Source organism: Tinamus guttatus, unplaced genomic scaffold, assembly GCF_059628265.1.
Source record: "Tinamus guttatus ecotype Peru unplaced genomic scaffold, ASM5962826v1 Tinamus_guttatus_pri_ptg000710l, whole genome shotgun sequence".
Lineage (NCBI taxonomy): Eukaryota > Metazoa > Chordata > Aves > Tinamiformes > Tinamidae > Tinamus > Tinamus guttatus.
In genome coordinates, this window is record NW_028289244.1 from 2,237,773 (window position 1) to 2,265,579 (window position 27,807).

Here is a 27,807-nt window from a genome sequence, read left to right on the forward strand (position 1 = left end):
GGGCTGTCAGTTTTATTACTACAGTTTATTTATATAATGTGTCTGCCTATTACAAATATGAAGAATAGGATGCAGGGGTCTGTTAATGCTTTATTTAATTTAGTTAAATGATGTCCCTATCGCCCTCCTTTACCAACACCTATAAAATTACATTTGTTTTTTGAGATGAGAACAAAAAAGGCGATTCACTTTCAGCAGAACCGTGTGTATGTCCATTATGACTGTAGCAAACAAGAACTGTTCATTTTGTGTTACTCCCGTTTTTTTTTTAAATGAAAGCTCTAAATAAAAGAGAAGGAATTGCTGTATTCTGTTGTTCCAGTTCAGAATACTGAACCAAGCAGCTACTTCTGGAGCACGTTGGTGAAACGTGCCGCTCTGTTCTAATCCTTGCCTTGCTATAAATTATTTGTTGTGATTGTGATTAATTTCGTTTGATGATTCTAGTGCAAAACAGCTAAGCAAAAAAAAAAAAAAAAAGCAAAAAAGGCAAAAAAAAAACACCTTTGGTCTACATCAATCAAAGTAGGAAGAAACAAAGTTGTTCATCTCATCTGTTTGTGAGTTCCTGGCAGCCTGTTACTGATAGGGTAGCTCATACCTGTGCTTTCATTCTAACCTTTTCTTTTAGCAATGGTTTAGCCTCGTGCAAGGAAAGATGTATGTATATTGGCAAGAAACCTGGGTTGGTAAACATGATAAATGATAAAACATTTGCTCCAATTTATGTAAAAGATTACATAATTACAAAATTATGGGGGAACTTTTTTTCCCCTAGCTCCTTGCAGGATTGCACTAGGCAATTCTGAATGCCACATTCATCTCTGTGTTTTTTTCTCTGTTAATTGCCAGACGTTTGCATGTAAACAGGATCCCAGTTGCCCAGGAGTTCTGCTCCTGCTGCTTAATAATGCTACCCAACAGCATATAGTCTTTGATTCAGCAGAGATACTTAAATCTTAGCTCATTTCCCATCTTCCGTGCTGTGTTATTGAGATCCTCCCAGTTACATCAAAACAGCCATTCCTGCCTAAAAACTACAGGTGACCATGAAATAAAGTATCTCATTGCTCTGTTAGTTTGAGTTGACTCCCACATAAAGATCCATGGATAATGTAAATAGCATTTTAATATTCCTGTGGGAGTCCAGCACCATAGGTGAAAGGAAAACAAACACAAATGAATCCTATGACTGGGGAAAGTAGTAAATCAGTGAGTGTTGTCTTAAGTCCCATAAGAGTGTTAAACAGTAAGAGGAAGGAGGTGTCATTCCAAATTGCCAGACTTCAATGCTGAAGGTCTGTGAAAATTTCTGTTGAAATTCAACCTGATGTTACCTTCAACTTGTAATTTTTTGCTTGGGATTGGGACTTTCAGGAAATCCAGGCTATTTTTTATTTTTATTTTAAGTGTAGGGAAACATCTAGCTATGTTGATATTAGCATAAATTTTAGGGAGCAAAACTGATTATGTGTACTTAAAATAAATGGCTCTGCTTTCTGCTTAATCTTCTCCGTTCAAGCTGCCTGCTGTAATTCTGGTGCTGCATTTCTGACTCCAAAGTCCAGTACGTGTTTGTGGTGTGAAAACAACAAGCTTTTGTTTTGGATTTGACGCTTTCTTTCAGTTTTCACTAGTTATTTTATACTGAATATCTTGTTACAGACTTCCAGGGCAGGACTGGAAGGATTCCGGATTAGGTCTATCAGTGCAAGTGTTAAAAGGTTTTGGCTGAGAATTAGACTAGAGCTTCTGTAGGCTCAAAGAGTTCAAATAGCCAGAATTTCAACATTATATTAAGTAATGAGTTTGCTCAAAAATTATTCCCTTTCTGACCTTATATGCCTAAATATGAGGCAAATACATTTCAAAAATAGTAGGTGCTGATTTCTGCAAAAAGCACTGAATTTCTAATCCCATTCACAAATATTTCAATCCAGATCAGCTAATTAATAAGAAAACATTTAAACCACTTGCTTTTGTTTTTCTTTTCTTTTTTTTTTTTTCATTTCTTTGACCAAGTGGTAAAAGTAACATAGCCACGAGACCTAACCCGGCCCTTTCCAGCCCGAAAACGCCCCATTTTCCACAACAGCCTCTTCCTGGGGGTGGGATGGGAGTTGCGGCTTCGTCCCAAAAGCGACTTCCCAAGACTCTCCATCCTCATCAGGAAACGAACCTCCTTAATTCCATTTTTAACTTATTTTCACGTATGTACATAATTCTATTTAATGTTTATTGCCAAACCGGTTGTTTTCTATTAAAGATATATTTGTTACCGCCTTCTGCTCTGCTTGCGTTTTGCCTGACGTTTCTTTTCGTTAAAAAATAAATTTAAAAAAGGAAGAAAAAAGGCAGGGTTGTTACGATGGGTTGTTACAATGGCTGGGGGAGGTTGTTAACCGCGCTGCCCTGTTGGCCTCGCGCGGGGGTTTGGGGAAAAAGCGGCGGAAATCGGGGCCGCGCGGCGCGGCCTCCCGCCGCCAGGGGGCGGCGCGGGCAGGAAGCGGCGGGGCGGGAGCTGCCGGCGCTCGGCAGGCGGGCGCGGGGGCGCGGGATGGCGGCCGCCGTGTAGCGCCGGGCCCGCGCTGCCGCCGCCGCCGCCATGGGCCGCGAGTCCAGGTGAGGGGGGGATCGGCGCCGGGACGGGGGCGGCGCGGGGGGGGGACCGAGGGCCGCGGCGGGGCCGGCCGGGCCGCCGCGCTCCAGGCCGGGGGACGCGCTGGGGAAGAGGCCTGGGGCCTTCTCGGGTTTGTTAAAAACACCCGTAGCCGCGTCCTTTGCCGCCCGGCCTCGCGCCTTTTTGTTGTTGTTACGTTTTATTTTTCTCCATATTTCATTTTAAGCCACGCGGGGTCACGTATCTCCCGTCCCCGGGCACGGATCCAGCGCGGTGTTTAACGGGCTCCCCCCGGGCCGCGTGTTTCGGGCCGCAGCTCAGTGCCCTGTGTCTCCTGGCCGGGCTTGGACCGCTCTTAGTACCCTGAAAGTCCCCTTACAGCACGTGGCGGCCCTGACTGCGGCTTTAGTTTCATCCTGCTTAATTAGTTCAATTTTAGGGTTTTATCCCCGTGAAACAGCAGCGCAACGACAATAGGTGTCTTGTGCTGCCACGTGCGGCTGTCCCAGGGCTGAGAGGACATCCTGGGTTAAGGTTTATCCAGAGGGAGGCAAAGGAGCGGGAATTGAGGTGGGCCTGGGGCTTGTGCTGGGATCCCACAGGTGGAGCCCGCTTAGCCCAGACTCGTTAGCCCGGCGGCGCTGGCGGCTGAGAGCCACCGAGGCTGCTCTGATCGGACGCGCTACCCCGTTTGCCGACCTGATCTTTTCCAAGCAGCTCCACAGGTCCTGATGCTCCCGAATGCACCGTTCCCTGATTTGTGCGAGTTTTGGAGGGGCTTTTGAGAGCTGGGATGAGACACCAGCCTCGCTGTGTCCGTCCCGTAGGAGCCAATGTACCAAACACTCAGTGGGGGGCTAGGGAGCACATTGCACAGCGCCGTGGTGACAGAGATGGGCAAGAAATCGGGGATATCTGGCCCTGAGAGACGTCCTGCACGCGCGGCCTTGCTGCTGATGGGCAGTGTATCCACGGTGCTGTGGCTCCATGTGTGTGCGGTGCCTAAATATATCCACACTCTGAAATAAGCTATTATTTTTAGTGCTGATGCAGTGGTAATATAACCCTGCCCGGTAGCGAGGAAAGGGAAAGAGAGAACCCAAGGGCTTGAGGCCAAGGGCTTGAGGTTTTGCTTTCTTTGCTTTTTGCTGCTTCCCACGCGGTACCACCGGGCTGGTGGGTGAAAGGGTCTGTGGTCTTGGATTACAAGAGGATGAGGGAGGGGATTTTTCTGATATTCTGGTGGAAAATCAGGAGTTGGAGGGGAGATGGTCCCAGTGCAGGTCCCCCTAACTTGTACACTGAAGGCAGGAGTTTTGGGCAGAAATCCTAGCCCTACCCCATCCCACGGTTTGCCTGGGACAAACGAGTTAGTGAGGGGAGGAGACGTGTGTTTCCATGAGAGCCCCTTGAAGCCCTACTGACTTCTCAAGGGTTTTGTGGTGACGTCTGATGGCCTTATGGGGTGCCTTGTGGTGCCAGCATCAGAGAGGCTGCTGCATCACGTGTGCTCATCCTTCTGTGTTCCTTTGGTTGCGGTTTGGCCATTTTTCCCTTCATCAGCACATTTCTAAAAGGGCTTCTTTTCTTTCCTCAGTATATCAAAACTTAAAAAAAAAAAAAAGACCAAATAATCCAATTAATTTTGCCATTATTAGGAATGTGCACATATTAGTTTTGCAAGAGTATTAAAAACGTTTAGAAAATGAATAATTCCAAGAAATTAAGATAAGCAGGCTCTTTATTTTGCTGTCCATGTAAATGTGACAAATACATCTTCTGATAGCATTAGTTATTTTTCTCATACTGATGTTCTTTTCATTTGTGAATTTGCAAACCAGGCATTACCGGAAGCGCTCCGCGTCGCGCGGGCGCTCAGGCAGCCGCTCCAGGAGCCGCTCTCCGTCGGATAAACGAGGGAAACGTGGGGACGACCGGCGCTCCCGGAGCAGGGATCGGGACCGCAGGCGGGAGCGGTCGCGCAGCAGGGACAAGAGAAGGTCTCGGTCGCGCGACAGGAAGCGTCAAAGGTAGGAGCTGGGAAACCCACACAATACACATAAAAATGCCAGGCACCTGCATGCGAGTGTTCCTTTGGTATAACTGGTTATTTTGGTGTTGTTTCTGGTGGATTTTATCCTGCTTAGTTTATTTTCATTTATTAGATGGCATCTAGGTGCTAGTGTAGGAGTTTGTGAACTTGTAGTGCCCTTGAGCAGTGTTGGATTCCTTTCACAACCTATTCCTTCAGATCAGGCTAAGATTACATTATGTTGTGCTAAATAAATGTGATTTTGCTCTGTGGTAGGCGTTCAAGAAGTAGAGAAAGGGAGCGGAGCAGGGAGAGAAGAAGATCCCGGAGCCGAGAGAGAAGACGCTCTAGAAGCAGGAGTAGAGGGAGACGGTCTCGATCCCCTAGTCCAAGCAAGAACAAGAAAACAGAGAACAGGTATTTGTGTTCCCTAATCACTGTGTTTTGTTGCCACGATATTGATTGTAAAACTGTTTGTAGCCAGTCAGGAATCGTGAGACAAAGCAATGTGGAGCTTTGGTTTGTGAAACAAAGAGAATATTCAGCAATGCTCTGGTCTGGTCTCTCCCATTGCTTAAGGTGCCTTCCTGGATCAAATGTATTCCTTCTTCGAAGGATTGTGAATACTAACATATCTGTGTGTTACTTGGTTCTCCTGCAGTTTGGTGCGAGAATGTTTCTGTTTAAAAAAGATCCAAGCCTTGGTTTACAGCTAAAGTTGTGACACCTAAAACCCCAAAAGCAGTTAATTTCAGAGTTAAGACTGAACCTGAGACCATTCTGAGGTCTTGTAGTGCTTCTCTGCTGCCTCTCGTTCCAGTATATAATGCTTCAGTAAATAATGTTTTATGCCCAGCATGTGTTAGCAAATTGATAAAATACAGGCAGTCTCTGGCATGTGCTAAGGACATTATTGTTTCCTTTACTTACAGAAAAAGGACTGTTTACTTAAAAATAATTGTAGAATGCAAATATTTTCTAGTACTCGTTTACTTTATTGACTTTATGTTCATCACCTTGTATGCCTAACAGTGCTTTGCTTAGAGCTTTGTTATCTTTGTTTTGTTATAGTTTAGATGGGTTTATGAGCATAAGAAATTTTGAAGTGCTATAAATTATCGGAGAATAGTAATATGAGCTTGAAGTGCCACTAGTGGTGCCACTACTTGTGTTCGGTGTTTCATCCATGCATTCCACAAAAGATGTTCTCGATAGTTGTGCAGAAAGATGAATTATGTAGCATCATGTTTCAGAGAAGCACAAGAAGTCTCCCTTGGTAAAGCTACCACCTCTTTCTTACCTCCTGTTTGTTAAGTGTTTTGAGTGAGCAATATGGAATACATCTATTTCTTCTTCTTTATTTAATTGGAAGCATGTAAGGATAATAAAATCTGTGATACATATAAAATTAATGCTGGTCTGCACATTTTGTCAGGAGGATGTGATTTTTAGGTCTTTCAGACAGTACTCAGGGGTATGTTCAAAATTCCAGGGCAAGGTGCTAGATCACTTTACATTTCTCTAGAAATACAGTAGACAGATATTTTTAAAATCCATTTTCTACATTTCTAAGTGCTGTCTTCAAGGATGTTTAAAATGAACTGTAGAACCACTAGAGTGTCACTTGCAAGAGTTCTGAAAATGAAGTCTGCAACTTGTTCTGTAAAGAAATGAGGAGACAGAACTGATGAGTGTGCATCAGTGCATAGTTGTAATGAATTGTACATTTCTAGCAGTTACAGAATTATTAGAATCATTATGGTTGGAAAAGACCTTCCAGATCATCAGGTCCAACCGTGAACCCATCACTTACATGCCTGCAGGAAAGAATTCCATGAAACTGAAGGGTTCGTGGGGAGGCAAAATGTGCTTTGTGAGATAGTAAAAACCAGAATCCTGTTCATGGTGTTAATAGCATTGTTTCTGTCCAGCACATGTGTATTCTCCTGAGAAAAGCCAGAACGCTCTAAGTCTGATACACATAATCTTCGATCTTGCATTTTAGATCAAGATCTAAAGAAAAAACTGATGGTGTGGAAGTTTCTAAAGAAAAGAAAAAAGAAAAAGATGACAAAGAAGAAGAAAAGGAGAAGGATGCTCCTGTGACTACTGTGGCCACTGAGGTAATGATCTTACCAGTTTTCTATTAACCAACAGATTGTTGTAGTAGCAGAAAAAAAAAAAAAACACCCATCTTAGCTCTGGACAAAATCTCCACTGAATTAAAGAATTAGTTTCTGTACTCTCTTCGGTAGCACAGACCCCTGTTGTGGTGTAGGCTTCTAGTTCTTGGCATGAGGAATGTTTTTCTCAGCTCAAGATTGGAAGTTGTTTAGCCTGCAAACCACAGGAAAGAATGGAGGGTATCTCATTTTTCACATTCTGGGTGTTGATAGGGTTGCTGGAAAATCTTTGGTCAATGGAACTTGACAGGAATCAAAGAACAAAAGGAAAAAGAAGCTTGATTTGCTTAAAGTCGTGTTATGGAAAGATGTGTCTAGGTGAAAAGTTCCTGCATTCGTAATTTTAACTAATTCTTCTAAAACCGCCACTTTCACGCTTTTTTATTAACAGTGGCTGCCCTATCAGTGAGGGCAGCCCATGCTTAAGCAATCTCAGTTTGTTCCACTCCAAGGACTATTGGATATAGAGGGTAATTTAATAATTATTCAGCCTTTTATGGATCAAAGGCAAAGATAAATTGAAACTCACTGTTGTGGAATATTTTTCCTACTAAGTAAAGTGTAATTCCTTAAGGAGTAGTTATTTGAAAACTTGTATGCCAGCTGTTACCTTGAAAAACAACACAGAAAACTGGATTTCTTGTTTGAAAGAGTTAACATTGATCTCGATATCTTTCAGTTACTTCTGTTGTTACAGGTTTGTAGATGTCCCAACTTCTGCTGTGTGCTGAAACAAAGCTTAATTGATCTGAAGAAATGTTCACTCTGAGAGAGCATAGACTAAAGCCAGTAGCTAATAACTTTCACCTTTTTTTTTTAATTGTAGAATTTTGATCAGAACAAACTAGAGGAAGAAATGAGAAAACGAAAAGAAAGAGTGGAGAAGTGGAGGGAAGAGCAACGCAAGAAGGCTATGGAAAACATAGGAGAACTGAAAAAGGAAATTGAAGAGATGAAACAGGGGAAAAAATGGAGTTTAGAAGACGATGATGGTATTGAATTTATAATGTGTCACAGTTTAACTGTGATACATTATACTGATAACTGTGATATAAACTGATAACTGTGATATAAACACAGTTTCATCAGTTTAACTTCTGAAAATTATAGCTTTCAGAATGTAAGCTATAAAATAAAGCATAAATCTGATTATGACTTCAAATAGTTTAAGATACAATTGAGATTAACAAAGTGGAGGAATTTGGGTGAGGAAAAATGCAGTAATAAAACTGGACAGTTAATTATATGGGCAAAGGAATAATTTAATACACGTGTGAATACTTTGCTCTTTCCCTGTTTTATTCATGTTTTTCTTGCTTATATTAGATGATGAAGAGGAAGCTGCAGAAGGAGAAAAAGAAGGCAGTGAGGTTGAAGATGAAGAATTAGACCCTTTGGATGCTTATATGGAAGAAGTTAAAGAAGAGGTCAAGAAGTTTAATATGAGAAGCGTGAAAGGTGGAGGTGGGAGTGATAAGGTAATATCACTTTTTAGGATTTATCGTATTTTTCATTTAAAAAGAGCTTCACTGCCTTAGTGTCAAAAAAAAAACAGGAGAAAATATGCCGAAAGAGCAAGAAATAGTTGTGAGAAAGTGGGCATAAAATACATTTAACTTTGATTCCCTGCTGTTTTTATCAAGCTATCAGCATTATCCTGTTAAAATTTCATCAAAAGAAGTGGGGAAAAAAAACATAGTGCCTTCAGAAGTGTGTATACTCTTTTTGTTTTATATAATGTATCTTCTGCTTTATAACATGATTTTTTTTTTTTTTTTAAGAAATCTGGACCAACTGTTACCAAAGTAGTAACTGTGGTGACAACTAAAAAGGCAGCTGTAGAATCAGAAAAGAAGAAAGGGGAGCTCATGGAGAATGACCAAGATGCAATGGAGGTAATGGAAGTGTCTTGTATTGCCACTATGCCTTTTTTTTTGGTGCTGATGAGAGGTAGATATTCTTGTTTTACTATTAAGGAAAGAATAGAAAGGAGTTGCAGGATACTACACCAAGTCACATGTTCCAACAAACCCCAAGTGCCCTAAACCTATTCATAAACGTTCGGTGTTACATGGGCTGTGCATAACAAATGTGCTTTGGTGGGGTTAGATGGTACAAGCGGATAGATCTGCAGGGGCAGATCAGTATGGATATTGAATTACAGCGTAGAACAGTTGGTTGTGCTGTGGTGTCGTGGGCCTGGAGAGTTTCTAATGATATGTTACACACAGCAGCCTGGGAGGGCTCAGGGAGGCATCCTTGGCCGAGCTGTAGACTAGATATCAAGGTAGCTGGGTCATGCTATACTCCATGCACTTGTGGTGTTAGTAGTACCAGACTAGTTTAAAGGTGGGTTGGGAGCATCTTTTGGAACTATGACTGCACTTGGACATGAATCACTCACAAGCAATATTAGGAAGAAAATATTAAAAAATGAATAAAAAAAGCAACAAACAAAAAACCCCACCAAGGCAATGAAAACAAACCAAAAATCGATTTGGCAGCTGCATTCCATCATTTTTTTTTTCTTTAGTATTTTCTTCCTAGTATTGCTTTTAACATGTAGCAGTGATTATTTCTAAATGACAAGGCTAGTCTAGTTGTTAGTATTTTTGACATCAGGAAAGTGGTGTAGAACACGGTGAAAGTTAGGTTTGTGAGGAAAATGAAAGAAATGGATAAAAGAATGATTGGAACTCTTATATGAGAGTCAGTTTTCAGTATGCATTCTAAAGGGGGAAAGGATTGAATGTAGCTTCTGAATAAAGCTCTTTTGTAAATGAAAACCCAGAACCTCTCAGAAAATTGTTCACAGTAACTAATATGCTAAGTGTAATTATACAGTATTCCTCAGAAGAGGAGGAGGTTGATCTTCAGACTGCCCTGACTGGCTATCAGACCAAGCAGAGAAAGCTGCTGGAACCGGTGGATCATGGAAAGATAGAATATGAGCCCTTCAGGAAAAACTTCTATGTTGAAGTGCCAGAACTAGCTAAAATGACTCAGGAAGGTAATGCCAAAAACAACCGAACATTTTGGGTACTGTTAAAGAAAAGTGTGTTGTGTTTTTATGTTCAAGGAAACAGCCAGTTCTCTTGGGATATAAAGATAATTTTTGAAGAAAGAAAATAAAAATCATTGTTCCTTCAAGACTTCAGAGTAACTTGGAGGAGAATTTAAAGGCAAGAGGGGATTCTTTGGAGCATCTTGATAGAGAAAAAAATACTGAATCAATTAGATCACAATATTATTGATAAGTTTGCATGATTATACACAAGGTTTTGAGTGAAAAATTTACCCAAGTCTTTTCTTATCTACCTCATACCTATATATCACAAACTAAAAGCTGTTCTTCTGGAGTTGGTAAAATTAATATTTCATGTTCTGGGGCAGATTAAGAATATTTTTGTCAAGGTGGTAGAGAAATTCCATATGCAACTGTATTGTAATGCAAACTCTCTTTCAGAGGTGAATGTGTACAGACTGGAATTGGAGGGAATTACAGTCAAAGGAAAGGGCTGCCCCAAACCAATAAAAACTTGGGTACAATGTGGTATTTCTATGAAGATTCTCACCGCCCTCAAAAAGTAAGCAGTTCGTGAACCATATCATGCTCCAGTTTTCTTCAGTGTGATCTCTGATATGTTTACGAGAGAACATTTTTTCTTCATTATTTAATTCAGTGTGCACCATCTTTGTAGATGATATGTGCACGGTCATCAGAATGGCTTTTACTCAGCGTTGAGCTATTGCCATGGACTATACCTTCTGCCATTTGTAACTTACATTTTTTCCTCATTATTGAGCTCTGTTTTTTGAATGGCATAATATATATGAAATATATACATATATATATATTTCAGCAGGATTTAGGATTTGACAGATATGAATCACAAATTTGTTCTTCTAATATCTTTTTCTTTTCCATTCTTTAAGACATGGCTATGAAAAGCCCACTCCCATTCAAACCCAGGCTATCCCAGCAATCATGAATGGACGTGACTTGATTGGCATTGCTAAAACGGGAAGTGGAAAAACTATTGCCTTTCTTTTGCCCATGTTTAGACACATTATGGATCAGAGGGCGTTAGAAGAAGGAGAAGGTCCTATAGGTAAAAAGCTTTTGTTTTCAGAACTGTGATTTAAATAAAGTCATGTATACCCTTTAGAAGGGTCTTTAGTTCTTTTGATGGTGTTAGAGGCACATTCACTTAAGTTTATATTTACTTAAGTTTACATCTGTTAGTTTGAGTAGCATTAAAAAAAAAATCAGTTACCAAAATTTCTGTGATCACAGGACTTTAAGGGCACCTACATAACCCATATATCTAAAAGGGGGATTTTACTTCTTGATTTTTCGAAACTTTGACCAGGTTTCCACCCTGTCTCTGTACAGTCTTAGCTCTCCTGAAATTGTGTTTTTTAAAAACACACGCAAATAAATTGTATAGTAATTGCACAAGACTTAACAGAAATGCTTTAAACTTCATTACAAGAGGTTATATTTTATCATGTAAGTAACAGCATATCTTACTGTGGATGACAAAAATTGCTTGTTTTACAGCGGTCATTATGACACCTACTCGAGAGTTGGCTTTGCAGATTACCAAGGAGTGTAAGAAATTCTCAAAGACACTTGGGCTTCGAGTTGTCTGTGTGTATGGAGGAACAGGAATCAGTGAACAGGTAAACAAATGAAATAACTTATTTGTCAAGTCTTTCTCATCTGTTTTTGTTTAATGTTACTTTCTCGGTGAATATAGTTCTTACAGTGCATAGTTCGTTTCTCTTTCCCATAAATGCAATCCTTGTTTGCAACTTTTGTTCTGGATTTTCTCTGTGTGAATAGTAGTGCAAAAAACTTTAGCATTTCCACTTAATTTAGATGTTATAAAGTAGAGAATCTCCCTCCAGCCTGTAGAGTGTACGGCATTTACTTGTTTGGCATGGCTAATCAGCACTGATTTGGAACGTAGAACAGTGCTCAGGGTTGTCAGAGCCCTCTTGCTGTGTGTGCCTGGCAATTACTTTTCCGTGTCCAAACTGCCAGGATAAAATGCTTTCAGGGAACAGGAACGCAGAGTGCTTTCATGGTGGTCTTGAAGATTCTTGAAGTCTGGTCCTTGAAAGTCTGAGGTTGTTTGTTCGTATCTATGTGTTGAGCTTGGCAGTAATTAAGCCATTTGTGTGATGTGACAGTATGAAAATAATTGAGGAGATTTCTTTTCACAAGAATTGTATTCCCAAGGAAAAAAACAAGTTCAGATATTGGGGATGGTTGGGCAGAAACTCTTAACCTTGTTTTGTTGCCTTATCAGATGATAGTTGTTAGCCTAATCTGGAGATGAATTTGGGTGGATATTTTCTTCCCGTCCATTTGTGGAAACTACAGAGAAGATTTTCAAAGTTCGGTCACCATGTATGATGGAACATAGTTTATTAACAGTAGTGAGCACATCAGTTGTCCCTAATGTAATACGCAGGCTTTCTTATAGGTCCTTAACTGTACAGAAGTCACATCCTCATTAAAAATGTACTTCTAATGGGACTGACTCTAGGTTGTCAGAGGTCACCCTTTTAGATAGCAAAGTTTTCCAAAGAAATCAGTACAGCGAATCTTTAAAAGAGCCATTTGCAGTACTAGAACAGCTGTATTAAAGTGACAAAGATATTGCAGGTTGATTTATTCATTATAAGGTCACACATCTTGTGTTAAATAAAAATACTTTTAATGTTTTGTTAAATTAAGTTTACTGTGTTTTAAAATCAGATAGCTGAACTCAAAAGAGGTGCTGAAATTATTGTTTGTACACCTGGACGTATGATTGACATGTTAGCAGCTAACAATGGTGAGTAGAAAACCTTCTCCTATGGAGAACTTACATATTTGTTGTGTAATTCTAACAAATTCAAAAGATCATGTATTTTGATAAATGGTCTTATGGAATTTTCTTATATCTCTTCAGGCTGCACTATTTAACTGTCAAGAATATTTAGCACTAATAATAGCTTTAGTTTTTTCTTGGTTTGATTTTGTTGGGGGGAGACAGGAATTTTTAAATTCCTGAAGAGTTTCTGAGAGTGTTTACGACTTAAAACGTGCTGCTACTTTTTTTTAACTTCAGGTTATTTAGACAAAGATCAGTTTCAATAGCAGTTGCCTATTTGGACTGCTCATTGATCTTCATTATCGTTAGTGCAACTCAGCAGTTACCTGTTTCTATTCAGTGTCTGACTCTGTCTTCATGTGTTGATTAAAAATAATAAAAAAACCCAGCCCTCCCTAAATGAGAGTGTAAATGTGAAAGAACTACCCTTACATCGAATACTCAAGTTGATTAAACTGAGACACTGCAGCTTTAAGAGGTTTTGTCCTAGTGTAACCATTGCATGCTTATTAGATAAAGTTTTATTATTAAATTATTCCACATCAAAACCTCTACTAAACTGTTGACATTATTTAACTTCTGTGAAAAAAGTACCTTCAAGACATATAGAACTGGGCTTCCAAGACTTAAATCGTCAAAGGTAGGTACATTAATGCTGTTCCCAAGTAATTTTAGGAAGTTATTATTTGGGGATGAAGATGTTAATATGTTAAATAGATATATAGGTTTTTAAGGCATATTTAAGAAATACTTATTTTCTTACTTAACTGTGAATTCAGTATCTTAAAATAATGCAGCACCAAATCTCTGAAAAATAATTTGAGGACTCAGCTACAATTTGCTGAAGTAGCAAATACCAAATTCTGCTTTAGCTTGATAAGTCTTGAGTGATGATGTAGAAAATGTGGAAATTCTGCTTCCATTCTGAGAGCACTCAACAACGTTGTTGCACTTGAAATTGGAAGTGTTCATGTGTTTTTTTTTTTTTTTTTGAGAAAGTGATTCTTTAATCTTTGAGTTAAATGCTTCTCATGAATGGGAACCTCTTCTAGCTCCTTGTCTGGGAAGGGTGTTAACTATCTCACCCATGGTCATTTCAGGATGTTAACAGATATACAACTTGCTTATTTTGCTTCCAGCTGTCCCACAATTTGGGGTGGTTCTTATTTTTAAACTTAGTAGCTTGGCTGGGTAGCTTTCAATCTGTAGATACCCATTTTGAAAGAAAACTGCTTATTCTCTATGATGCATAGCGTTAGCAGTTAACTAGAACTAGCTTGATTATCCTCAAATAGTTATTTCTAGCTCCGAGGAAGCAATAAAATGTATAAAAGGAATTTTTCTGAGGCTGCAACAGTTAGCACTGGACTTTGCCTTCCACACATGCGCTGTAATCTCTAATATGTTTTTTTCTAGGTGGCGCTGTCAGATAATGGCTGATGTGGCTCCTTGCTTCATCTCAGTCTTAGTTTTATGATGTGTTTTGGCGAGGGCTGTTTTCTGAATTTTACAGGTTCTTCTGGCCCTATGATGGTATGCAAGAGAAGAGTTTGACAAAATAAAGGGCCTTATGCATACTTACACGTTTCCCAGAATGTAGATGCGATTAAAATGAGAAATTTAAATTCACGTTCAGTGAATTTTTTTAAAAAAGATAATTAACGTGTTTCTTAGAAGATAGTGAGAATATTATAACATTTTTAAAAGATTACTCCTGAGGGAAATTAGATTTCCGTTTGATTTTGTTTCCCATGTGTTTTTTCCTCTCCTTTCACAGGTCGGGTGACAAATCTCCGCCGAGTCACTTATGTTGTACTTGATGAGGCAGACAGAATGTTTGACATGGGTTTTGAGCCTCAGGTAATTAATGACATGAGTGGCATTCCTGCAAGATGTTATTTCCTCACTTAGAGGATTCAGCGAGAATCTGTGTGATTTTTTTTCCTTAGATGTCAACTGCTTTCTCATTAAGATGTTCTGTTTATGAATGACAGTTTAAACCAACTCTTTGATCTTTGTATTAGCATCGTGAGTTTTGATTTTGATGGACTTTTGTGTTGGTTAGAGCTTTGCTCAAAAGTATATTTTCCAGCATGCTTAGCTTGGACGCTTGCAGAACTTTTTTTTACCATGTTTTAGTCCTGTTTGGGTGTCATATAAGTAGTTGTAGCCTGGTGAAAAAGCCTCTGAAATCTCCTGGCCATGTCCTGCAGGAAACGGGAACGAAGTGATAGAAATGTTGCTGATGAATACAGTATTTGCTGGCAGCTTTTGATATCTAGGGTTGTTTCACTTACCATTAGACTGTTTTGTTCTGCAAAAACATGAATATTCCCTTATTTTCTCTCCTGAGCTGTGGGGCTTCTGCTGCATGTTCAGAGTTTCTCTTGGGCCCCTGGAGGGTTTCACGCTGCTCCTCAAGCTCCTGTCCAGTCCAGCATGTTTTGCTTGTCTTCCACTGAGAACACCAGGGTCCCAAGATAAAACCTGTAAAGAAATGTTTAGAGTTCTGTGTGATATAGGTAACTTCAAGCTTTAGAGAAGACTGCTCAGTACATGTGTTAGGTTCAATTACAGCACTTGGATGTTAACTGGAAACGTTCTCTCAAACCAGGTCATGCGCATTGTAGACAACGTCAGGCCTGACCGTCAGACTGTCATGTTCTCTGCTACTTTTCCCAGAGCTATGGAGGCCTTAGCTCGGAGGATCCTGAGTAAACCCATAGAAGTGCAGGTTGGAGGCAGAAGTGTTGTCTGTTCTGATGTGGAGCAACACGTTGTGAGTATCACACAGCTGCTTTTTTATCTTCTGATTTGCAGGCAAAAGAACATTTCCAGCAATATGGAATATAAATAGAAAATAAACATATCCAGGTCATTTTTATTGCTCGATTTTGGGTAACCTTACTGTACACGAACTCACTTTTCTTCTATTTATTTCGCTCTGTTTCTTGGCAGCAGTTTGACGTATTGACTTTGAAAATTAACACATTCATATAAATATTCACATAGATGAAGTCCCTTTATGCTGATAAGATTTATTTTTCTTTTTGTGTTAATTGGGGAGGTACCATTTTTTGCTGTAAGGAATGTCGCATAAAAAAAAAACAGAATTTACAAAAGTTTAGCAATATTTTAAATGGAATTGATGTATGTACTAGCTGAAGAGCATGGAAATACTCCTATGACCAAAAAATCCCTGAGTAAAATGCAGAAGGGTTTGAAAGGAAAAGTAAAGTCACTATCTTCTAGGAAGCAAGATTTCTGAGCTGTCATTCTATTTAATGTCTAACTGTTTATGAACTAGCTGTGGTAGCCAGTGGAAGCAGTTGAAATACGATGGGTAGTGGTAGTAAATATTGTTTAAAACACAGAAATTCCTTTGTATATTGCCAATAGAGTTTGTTTCTTTGACAGCTTTTAGCTTATTAGATTCAAGAGATAATGAAGTTCTTTTAATTTGCAAACAGAATGATATTGTGGTGCTGTCTTATCACATATCTAACACCAGCAGACTATACTTTCCTTTAAAAAAAGATATGTGGTTGAAATAGGAATTCATTTTGTGCATTGAAATGTTTTTTTTTTTAGTTTGTATCCTGTTGCTCTTTGACTAACAAAGCACAGGAACTGTTTTCAGGGCATGGTTATAGCATAAATCAACAGGTAAAGCTACTTGAATTTATGTTTTATGCCCCCTGATTGTCTCTGATGACTGAAGATACAGCTTAAACTCTGCTCTGCTTTTCTGTGTTTTTTTTTCCAGATTGTCATAGAAGAGGAGAACAAGTTTTTGAAGTTACTTGAACTGCTGGGACTCTATCAGGAGAAAGGATCAGTTATCATATTTGTAGATAAACAAGAACATGCTGATGGTCTGTTAAAAGATTTAATGAGAGCTGCTTATCCCTGCTTGTCTCTTCACGGAGGTAATGCTATCTTCAAATCAGAATATTGGGATTTGTTAATTACAGAGAGGAGTATATTTCTATTTAGTACCTATAGTACTGTAGTACCTATAGTATTCCTTCCAAACAGGTTTTGCTTTGTAATTTCAAATAGACATCAGAGCTTTCCTTAATTATTCTATACTGTTATATATTTCATGTCATCAGATGACAAATCCTGTCTCTGTCCACCAGCATGGGGAACTGAGAGTTGGCACCTGTCTGCCAATACTCTTTGCTAGACTGCTCGCTATTGCAAAACCACCCAGAAGAGATTTAATGGGGAGCATTATGAGACTTTGAGATCCCACAGTAATGGCAGTTGTTTTACTGTTCTAAAATAGTGATGTTAATGAAGGAGTAGTAAGAGGAAATCTCTCCAAAATATTGTCCATCTTAAAGTATTTCTTTACATAGTGTTTTTTGAAAATGCAGTAAGAAGAAAGCACAAAACTACTTATTTAGTGCAAGAAAGCTAATACAGAGGAATAAACAGGAGAGCTCAACTGTTTTGTCTGGTTTCTTGCAGGTATTGATCAATATGACAGGGACAGCATAATTAATGATTTCAAGAATGGAATTTGCAAACTTCTGGTGGCCACATCTGTAGCTGCAAGGGGCTTGGACGTAAAACAATTGATGCTGGTGGTCAACTATAGCTGTCCCAACCATTATGAGGATTATGTGCACAGAGCTGGCCGAACTGGACGAGCTGGCAATAAAGTATGTAAAATCAGTTGCCTGTTTTGTGTTTTGCTGCAAATTTTGCCATGTTTATTGTTGATAAGGTGTTCACAAGAGGTAGCCATAGAGAAGAGTATTTCATATATTGATGGAAAGAAGCCTTTCCTTTAGAATGTCTGTAAGGTTTTCAGAGAGCTCATGAGTGAAATACAGACTGAATTTTAATACTAGAGAAACTGCAGTTTACAAATTCTTCTGATGTATGAATGTCCTTTTAAATTCCATTTTGTAGCTGAAAAATGTATTTTCACTCTTGGAAATATGCCTACTAATGTGCATGATTTTACTTTTCAAACTTATAACCATGACAAGATTGAAAGGAAAGACTTTTACCATCTGTGATTGATCACTTCCTTATCAGTTCCTTGGGAAATCATATTATTTGTTCTATATTCTTGCTAAGATAAGAAAAAAATAAAACATACATGAATATCATGACTGCATCTATTGACCAGAACAATAGCATCTGTGCAAAAGTGCTTCAGTAGAGTTAAAATGTCTGTATAGGTTTTCATTTACCTTTTTAAAAATGAATTTTGCCTAGGGATATGCATACACGTTCATTACTGAGGATCAGGCACGGTATGCCGGTGATATCATTAAGGCTTTGGAGTTGTCTGGGAATCCAATTCCTACCGACTTGGAGAAGCTCTGGGCTGACTTCAAAGACCAGCAAAAGGCTGTAAGTACCATGGGCTGGGGAAGGGCCCACTGTATAAGTGGCACTTTGGCTGTTACCAAAATTCACATAAAAGCTCTTTCCCAGAACTCATGTGTTATTTCTACAGCTCTCTCCATCAGAGGATCTTGCTTATACTGAAAATGTTGACCTCAAAGTTTTACACATATAAGAACAGATTTTTTTCCTATAGTATTTGAGGAGCACACAAAATCTGAACCGTTTATTGTTTCTATCTGCAGAACTAAAGTAACTTTGCATTGCACTACATTGTAAAATAGTTTTTAAATTTGGAAGAGCTTTCTAAATGCCCTAATATTTATTTTTCTTAATAAATAACTTCAAAGTAATTTGTATGTTTCCACAGTTACTTTATGACTACTGGAAGTGAGTTGCAAAATTTGTATTTAAGTATAAAAATAAACTTTTTTGTTTTTAGGAGGGAAAGCTGATTAAAAAAAGCAGTGGATTCTCTGGCAAAGGTTTTAAATTTGATGAAACGGAACAGGCTTTGGCTAATGAACGAAAGAAACTACAAAAAGCAGCTCTTGGCTTGCAAGATTCAGATGATGAAGATACAGCTGTTGATGTAAGCATCTGAAAATAGCTAAGTTCTCTAAGGATTTCCAGTGTCATTTTTTTTTCCTCCAGTAGATTACATAACATTTTGCAGAATTCATGGATTTTTGTTACTCCATGTCCTATGCTACTGACTTAACTAGTTGAATTCTGTGAGTAGGTTCATACATTCTTTGACGTAAAAGATATGTAGTTCTCCTGTGAACATCTTGAGAGAATGCTCCTGACTTGCTGGGATTTTATAGCTAAAATGGTACAACATTTGTCTTTGCAATGTCAATCTTTTTTGTTGTTCTTTTTTTTGTGAAATGGGAACTAAATCTTTTTGCTAAGTTGTTCAAACCTTTACCTGATTATTTGATCATCTGCTCTTTTTGCAAACTAAGTGTATCTTAGTGTTTCCTTTCTTTAGGATAAGGTTATCCAATGGTATATGCAGTGATCTAATTACTGTTGTTTTCTTTAGATTGATGAACAAATTGAAAGCATGTTCAATTCAAAGAAAAGAGTAAAAGACATGGGCACGCCAGGAACATCAAATGTTCCTACACCATCAGCTGGTAATGCAGAAAAACTGGAAATTGCTAAAAGATTGGCTTTGAGAATCAATGCTCAGAAGAATCTTGGAGCAGAGGCACAAGTATTTGTCCCTTTCCACTTCAAGGTCAGACTCTTTACAGAGCAATTTTTCTTAATAAATGTCATATAGAATATTTTTAAAGTTCCTTGGCTGCTTTTTTATTTAGCTCCTCCTTGCAGTAATAATGTACCACATTATCTAGCTCATCTGTGCTGGGCTAGCTCAGTGATAAATTGTAGGATTTGTACTGGCATGCTAATATGCTTAATACAAAACTGGGAATTCCTTATGTGTCCCGGCACCAAGGGTTAATTGTGTAATTTTATCAGTAGTGAGTTACAATTGGCTGCCTTAGCAGCCTTGCAGGACATCCTTCTCTGCTGAGGCATATGGGGCCCAATCCATTTGGACTTAGGTTAATGTGGTCTGGAAGGCCCAAAGGTATTTTGAGTTGAATATTCTGAAATAAGTAATTAAGCTCTTAAGCAAGCCCAAGAAAATCTTTGGTATGCAGGAGTGATGGAGGTACGGAGAAGAAGGAAAGAGGAGAAAGAGAATTTTTAAAGATGAATTCGTTAGGTGACATTCAAGATATGTCAAGATCTTTAATGAAACCCACGTTCTGCGAAAGCTGGCTTGTACAGGACTTCTTCTAGCTATCTTGTTCTGAATGTGATCTTTTTGCTTTTAAACAGGATGTGATGCAGCAGGCTACAAACGCCATCCTGAGAGGAGGCACAATTCAAGCTCCTACTGTGTCTGCCAAGACTATTGCAGAGCAGCTGGCTGAAAAAATCAATGCTAAGCTCAATTATGTACCCATAGAAAAGCAGGAGGAAGAGAAACAGGATGGAGGACAAAATGAATCCTTCAAGAGATATGAAGAAGAATTGGAGATCAATGACTTCCCACAGGCAAGTCACTGGTTTACTATAATTGAATTTGAATGACCGTTATATAACAAAGGTTCCCTTTACAGCTTAGACTATGGTTATTCCAATATTTTTTTTCTGATTGTGCCTCATTGAAATTACTACATTTTATGTGATTACTTCTCAGCTTGTAGACAGAGTATCATGAAAACAAGTAATTCCTACCACGCAGAAATCTTTTCACCCTCAGCTATTGACTTCTTTCACACCCACATCTTCTGACTCCATCTAGCTCTTATAAAAGAGCCTGCTACTGTGTCTCCTGTGCTGCTCCTTGCTTATTACCTGGGTGTTTTCCTCTGCAGTCTGTTGCTGCTCTCATCTGCCTTAGTTGTTCCTCTGGAACAAACTCACACAGATCCTTTGGATCTAAGTCACACAGAACTGATGCCAAAGTCCTTGTACAAATTCAAGGTGCTTCTTCATTTGCTGTGGTTTATCAAGCTGTTACATTATCAGCTGGTTACCCTTCCCTCTCAGAAATCCTCTTAACTCTATTCCTAAGCTGTGTTTCATTCATGGAACATGGTCTGTCTGGACTCACCGTTTTGCCAAGGATCCTTTTAGCCCTTTGAAGATAAGCCTGCTGGCTACAAAACACAGCCAGCTTCTTATGGCTAGACAGGAGGTAGCTGTTCTGCTATCTGCATACTCACATCTACAAATAAGCAGTTTGTAGATCTTCGGAATGTTTGTAGAGCTGCACTAAAGAAAACAAAAAAAGCTTATCTCCTTTCACCGTTTCACCGCTTTCTGGCATTCTTTGTTCTTCAGTATTTTGTTAACAAAAAGAAAAAAAATAAAAAGAGAAATCCCTAATAAGCTGAAATATAAGTGGCAATTTATCAGTGAGAATCATCATTGCTGCTTATGACCCTGGAAAATCTCTCTAAGTCTTCCAGGGACTCATATTTTATTGTACGTGTGTTTAAGTGCTTAATGCAGAGCAGAGATGCCAGGGACTATTCTAGAGTAAGTAAAATAATCACCTGAAGCTACTTAAAGCAAGAGTGAAAGCTGATTGTGAGGCTATTTCTGGTACAATTACTGTGCAACCACTTAATACCACCACGTGTGACACAAGATATGCAGGGTCCTGCCTTCCTTTTGGCATATTTTGCCTTATTGGTGGGTGCAGTGATTTCTGAGCATGCGAGTAATGCTGGCGTGGCACCTCCTGTGCAGAGTAAATGTAACAGGAAAGTTCTGATCCAGGCACATGCATCTGGCCTTCTGAGGCTGTATTCCAAAGCTGGCTTCTGGAAAAGCAGTTGCTTTAAGGTATGAGATGCAAAGTGTTTGCTCAGCCTACCAGCAGTGAGGAACAGAGCAGGGACCTTCTGGTGATGCTTCTTTCTGTCAGAAATAGCACTGCCTTCACACAGAGACACCGTGAGCTATCCCAGTCCTGTGCTCCATTCTTCACCTTTGTATGCAGGAGCACCCCAGGAGTTACAAAGGACAAAAAAGTCAGCTCAGGCTAGAAATAACTTCTAATAAACTAATAGTGTTTTGTAATAATTTCATTGTCTAAATGAATGGGATACTTTTATGATACTGAAGTATTTTTGAGGATATTATTGAGATTTGTGACAATTTTCCAGTGTTTGAAAAGTAACTGGCAATATTTATTTCTTAGTCTTTATTTATGAAAACAATTTTAATGGTCACTTATTTTTGTCTTCAACCAATGAACTGTGTAGAATTAAGCAGAATTTATTTTTGTTAAATGCAGCTACTTGCACCCATTAACAGCACATATTTTCCCTTGAGGTCTATTCCTGTGCAAAGAATGCTGAATAAAATACCATTAAGTACTGCTTCGAGAATCATAAGGAAAAAAGTACAGCTTTTAAACTTCCAGTGTAGCAAAATGGAAGGAGAACTTTTGCTTTGGTGGTGCTATATACCCACTTTCTTTTCTCTCCCTTCCTTGACTTTTTCTTGTGAACATAAATTCTTTTTAATACCTTCTCTTTAAAACGTGGATTGAGATTTAATCAGTTAGGTTAAAAACAGAATGACATGGCTGTGTTTTCCAGTGGGATATTGTTGTTGTTAATCTATGATGTTGAGTACCCCTTGGATTCCCGTTGTCTGTGGTGCTGTTCTCCCTGTTCACTCTGCCACATCCTTCACCTTGCAGACTGCCAGATGGAAAGTTACATCCAAAGAAGCTCTGCAGAGAATCAGTGAATATTCTGAAGCTGCTATTACAATCAGAGGAACTTACTTCCCTCCAGGCAAGGAACCCAAGGAAGGAGAACGGAAGATTTATTTGGCTATTGAGAGTAAGTATTCTTTATAAATGTTTCAGTAAGGGTATAATTGTAGTTTTATAACTAGGCATAAAGTCTTTCAAGTCATAATCCTTAGATGTTCAGTTGCAGACTGATCAAATAATATAATAACTACAGAAACACTCAGTTATCTTGGTACACTTTATGAAAGGGACTGTCGAGATGCTGTTCCTGAAAACACTGACCAGCCACAGAAGAATAGCAAACATGTACGGAAGCAATTTGGGAGAGATTGTGGTGTCAAAAAAAAAAAAAAAAAAAAAAAAAGAACAAAGATGTTGCCTGTGCTGCTGTGAAATTAGGGGAAAAAATATTTATTTTGTCCTTTTTTGTCTTTAAGAAGCTAAGAGCACAAGAGATTACATCAGGTACCTATAGCCACTTTGCATATCTTGTGATGTTTGTGGAATTCTCCATTGTGGTTGGGAGCGTTTCTTAAAGAAACCTCTAATCTTAACTATTCCTGGATAGTAAATTATGAATGTCAGTTTTAAGTGTCTTTCTTAAAACAAAATCCAACCTAGCTGTGGCAATCTACGCAATACTGGTGTTCATTAGCAAATAGCTGAGGGTATCTGTAAAGTTTTACAGGTTTTCTGAAAATAGCCAGCAAAGTTAATAGCCAGCAATGTTTATTCCATAGATTTCTCATGCAGAAAGAGCCTAACACTGTTATTTTGTGTCTTCAGGTGCCAATGAACTGGCTGTACAGAAAGCAAAGGCAGAAATCACACGACTTATAAAAGAGGAACTTATCAGATTGGTGAGTAAGATCTTGAGAATGCAGAGGAATGTGTTTCTCTTAATGCTTTATGAGACTGATTCCTGTAAATGTTTACACTTTAGCAGTGCTATTAAGTTTTTATCAGGCTCCTGAAACTGTAGATCTAAAAAACAGTTTCATTGAACAGCCCCGAAAGCGCGTTATTCTGGTCAGCTAGCTGGGCATATGGCTATTATCCAACCAGCAGATGGAGATAGGACATCAACAGAAATTTCTGTCCCAAAACCCTTTAAACGGGTCAGTCCCTCGTTGTTTTTCCCAATATCATCTTTATCAGACGGAAAGGGTGATGGGAGAGCTGCCTGCCTTAACTCTGCAGCATAGCCCACTAATAATTAGCTGTGTCCAATATACTCTATTTCCAAATAAGATATGGTCTTGAGAAACTGTGTTTTGGGTTCTCTGGTTAGAGAAACCTTGACTTTCTCTGGAGTGACCCTCGGTAAAACTGTATTCAGCGCCGTGGTGTCTGCTTTGTCCTTCTCTTCAAGTAGCCTTTCAGCTCAGCAGTTCACCTGGTCCCCCTGAGCCTTTACTCTTCTGCTCCATTTTCAGAATTGTTGTCTTCCCCATAAATGTTTCTTTTGACTTCTAGAGGAAGGAGATTGCTATAGAACTGCCTAATAATTTGTGTTGTGCATTTATTGCCGGGGAATTTTATTGCAACTCACTTTCCTATTGCAATTTTAACTGTGATTCTCTTCTTTATTTGCAGCAAAATTCATACCAACCAACCAACAAAGGAAGATACAAAGTTCTATAAGTATTTGGAGCAATCTGTCTGCCAGCAGCTGGTGTGTAAAACTTTGTGGCTTCTGTTGTTTTTGCTGTTTACACTGCTTACTGTAAATTAAGAATTTTTTTATTTTGTCTTGCGGACTTTTTTTAACACAAAATTGATACTTGCTGAGACATCTTAATTCTCTCCGCTAAGGTTAGAAGTCTTAAAGCAAACCAGTTTGGGCAGAGCATGATTTAATTTAAAAGTGTAGTTTAATACTTTTCACCATGAAGAATATCAAATAAAACAGATTTTAATTTTCCTGACAGACTATACTGTTGAGTAAATTAAACAATGTTGGGACTTGTGTTGGAAATTGTTAGAATGTACCTGTTTCTTATTGTGGGGATGATTTACATCATATCAGTTTATACTGGAATAATGATAAAACACCAAAATAAAGGCAGGACTTTCTTCTGATCCATAGCATCTCTCTGGCTGGTTCCACATATATTCATTTCTGGTCCAAACATGTTGTTACGTCAGAGAGTCTCGCAATGATCAGAGTAGAGAATTTTACCCCAAAATACTTGAGATCTAGTTTTGAGATCTTTTCATCCCTTTCATTTCCCATTTTATCTTTATCATCATGGTAACAGAATAAATCTTTGGATTTTTTGTAAAGTGAAATGTTTTGTAGTATGAAAATAGTGAAAATAGTTTTCTTTTTTTTCTAAACATCAGAATTTTAGGAGTTGATTTTTTTTCTCACTCTGGCATAAGATTGAAAGCTTGTTTAGTTTAAAAAGAAATACTCAGAAAAAAAAAGAGAAACCTCTTTTGTAATGAAATATGACTTTGTCAATTTTTATAGTGTTCTTATATATACATTTAATGTGATTTTACCCAGGATTGTCTTTATTACTGTTAGGAGATGGCTTTAGGCAAACTTGAGTAATAGTATTTATGAGTCAGTTCCGTGTATATTGACTAGCATTGCAGTCAATAAGCTACCATAGTACCGGGACAGGCAAGACCTTTTTTGAGGTTTCACCCCCATGAAACCGTTTCTATTAGTGATAAACGCTTCTTATTCTAGATATTTAACTTCCCTGTGTCTGTGCTTATCTGGGGCTGAAGCAGTAGCAGTTTGAATCGTCTCATTCAAGCAGCTCTGAGTCTTTCAAGGCGATGACCTTCAAAAAGGACTTGTAGAAAGGTTTCCTTACCTGACACACTGGGAAGAAATGTGTCATTTTAAAATAGCTGTGTATATACTGCTTTACCTCGTGAAGACAGATCGTATGAATTGCTTCATAGCTGTACAAATTCACAACTTCTCTTCCTAAAATGCTGATTGTTTCAGTTTGCCTACAACTGTCTTGTTCCAATGTCAGTGTACCTTATTCTCAGTGCAGGAAGGGAAAGTAATGATCCTAACAAATGAATGGGTTACATTTAGGATAAGAAAAACCCTTAATATAATGCTTGCCAATGTTAATGCAAATAAGTCATTGAGCAAAATGATAAGCACACACAATAATGTATCTTAAAATTCAAAAAAAAAATCAAAATAAAAACCTATGGTTCCCTTTAAATACACTGGGTTTCTTTCTATTAGAAGTGGGTTCTGATGTGTTTCCTAAAACTTGTTTGGTTGAATTTTGGCAGTGTCCCCCCAGAATAAGGAGAGATTTGGATGTGTTTAGTGAAGAGTACTTTCAAGCTTGGACAGTCTGACATTTCTTCAAAAATCTTGTTTCAAAATGTTCATATATATATATATATCTAGGTAATTCCTTAAAAAGAAGAGAGGCATGATGGAGACATTTTTGTGATGTCCAGCTTTGGCACTGTTGGATTTCAGAGAATTAACGATGTATAATCTTCAACTTCCTGGGGTTTTTAAATGCAATGTCAATATTCCTATGTTTTTTAAATTCCAGCAAAAAATAAAAATACTTTCAATGTATATTTTTCAGAAACTGTCTTTCTGCATAACTCCTTTTTGGTACTTCTTACATTGCTTCTGCATTTTTTTTTCCTGTAACAGATAGCCTGTAACTGTGTACGGTACCTGTCACAGGGCTTGTTGTTCTCTAGATGTGCAGTCAGGTGCTTCAGGCTCAGTTCAGAAGCGGCTGCTGCACAGAAAAGGTGCAGTGCAGGTGTTCGGGTACAGTAAAACAGGAGCCAAATACATCTGTGCCAGGAGAAAAGAAACTCAGGTTAACAAACATGAAGAGAAAAAAAAAAAGAAAAAGGGTAGAAACATGAGGAAAAAAGGGAGAAGATGCAATTAACTAATGACAAGTGTTATATTTGGTTCCTTCCAACTGTGTTAATGAATATAAATAAGATCTTTATGAACACTGTGGAGGGGCTGTTTCCCTGGGCCTCTGCCTGGCACCAGCTGTTGCGCTGGGTGGGTTGGTCGGCGGGTTTGGGGTTGGTGGTGGTTTTAAGGACGCTGCTAAGCAGGGCTTGTTCCGTTACCTGCCCAAGGAGAATGAGCTCTGCTTTCTAGACCGGTTTGTGCTGGAGTAAACGCGTGTTTGGGGTAGATCAGTGGAAGAGGCAGTCGCTGCTGGATCACGAGCTCGCTGTTGTGTCTGTTTCACGTGAGTCTGGTGCTGATACCGGTACACGGCTCCCGTGGCAGAAGGGCCCTTTGCAGCGGGGAACACCCGGGCGGCCGGGGGCAGCTCGAGCTGTTCAGCGGCTTCCCTGCGCTGGGCAGGAATCTTCCTTTCCTCGCTTGCCCCGTTACTTCCCTAACATTATTGACACGGTTAGAGAGACAGGTATGCCCAGCTGCAAGAATGGGGCCTGTGTAGGTTTCCAAAGGTCTTGTTTTTTGCCACGGAAACATGTATCAATGGCACACTGCTATTCAGAATGCCCTTTTTTAATTTACACAAATGCTCTTTTTCAATTTACACCAATGCCCTTTTCCAAGGCCTGCGCTAAACCGCGTGTGAAGGTCAGTGTAGCCCTGGCTCTTCCAGCCCGGCTGCTCCGTGCCCGCTGGGTGCAGGCGCTTGCTGCGTCCCATCCCGAGGACAGGGACGCGTGTGCGCATTCCCATCGCGCCACGTGATGTCCCAGGAATGCACTTTCCTTTTGATTATTTTTCTTGACCCAGATCTCTTCCAAATATGGTCTCAGCTTAAACAAGTTTGTGTTCTTAGAGCTCGGGCGTTTGCAGAAGAAATTCTGGCTTCCAGCTAACCGTGGCCGTATGGCAGGGGCAGAGGCGGAGAACGATCTAAAAATGTAAAGATAAAAGGCACACAGCTGGACTCAAATTTGTCCCAAAATGTACATTTTGTAAAATGTTTATGCAATCCTTGACAAGGAGATTTGTTTTCATATTTTTTTTGGCTACAGTGGAAACAGTTGCTTTTAAATAAATGACCATTACTCTGAGTGATTGCCACCCAAATGTTGGTTCTCCAGAGAACTCTCATTTGAAACAGATTTAAATAGTTTTCTTTATTCAAGCTGAAGGATACAAAATTGTCAAGCTGACCAATATCAGCAGAGGTAAATTAAATCATATCTCAGGAAAATGTAGTGCAAGTGAGTTAAAAAATTATTAATAACGGCCGTCGTGGCTTGGAACCCGTGTTGGGCTCTGGAAATGGGACCTCCCCGTGCTTCGAGTGCAAGTTCACTGCGTGTTTTTTGCCCGTTCCTGCGTTTTCTTGTGTTCAAAACGTTTTAGAGATAAATGAGGCTGAGCGCACCCTGACTTCCATCACCATCTGCTCTTGGGTATTTAAGAGGAAAATATCAGGACACCAAAAAGCTACTTG

General features: G+C 39.1%; 1 protein-coding gene across 2 annotated transcripts; it reads left to right on the plus strand.

The window, feature by feature from the left end:
• The first annotated feature begins 2,553 nt into the window (after positions 1-2,553).
• DDX46 (DEAD-box helicase 46) lies at positions 2,554-25,961 on the plus strand. Of its 2 annotated transcripts, XM_088536924.1 has the most exons (24): positions 2,554-2,622; positions 4,462-4,650; positions 4,929-5,069; positions 6,658-6,775; positions 7,662-7,827; positions 8,162-8,313; positions 8,617-8,730; positions 9,680-9,845; positions 10,302-10,422; positions 10,772-10,947; positions 11,400-11,521; positions 12,606-12,684; positions 14,501-14,583; positions 15,338-15,502; positions 16,490-16,652; positions 17,200-17,393; positions 17,959-18,096; positions 18,533-18,682; positions 19,139-19,336; positions 19,948-20,166; positions 22,331-22,475; positions 23,174-23,247; positions 23,984-24,062; positions 25,089-25,961. In XM_088536924.1, exons 1-23 carry the CDS (start codon positions 2,606-2,608, stop codon positions 24,029-24,031), a joined length of 3,138 nt encoding a protein of 1,045 aa, XP_088393050.1. In that variant the 5' UTR covers positions 2,554-2,605; the 3' UTR covers positions 24,032-24,062; positions 25,089-25,961. The 2 variants fall into 2 exon arrangements, with proteins under 2 accessions (XP_088393050.1, XP_088393049.1); XM_088536923.1 differs by having other exon boundaries at positions 23,984-25,354.
• The last annotated feature ends 1,846 nt before the right edge of the window (positions 25,962-27,807 follow it).

What these genes read in the sequence shown, in the direction of transcription:
- DDX46 (XM_088536924.1), top strand. An exon ending in AGAAGGAGAAGGTCCTATAG is followed by an intron (nt 10,948 to 11,399) that starts GTAAAAAGCTTT and finishes CTTGTTTTACAG; the next exon opens with CGGTCATTATGACACCTACT. An exon ending in GAACAGGAATCAGTGAACAG is followed by an intron (nt 11,522 to 12,605) that starts GTAAACAAATGA and finishes TTTTAAAATCAG; the next exon opens with ATAGCTGAACTCAAAAGAGG.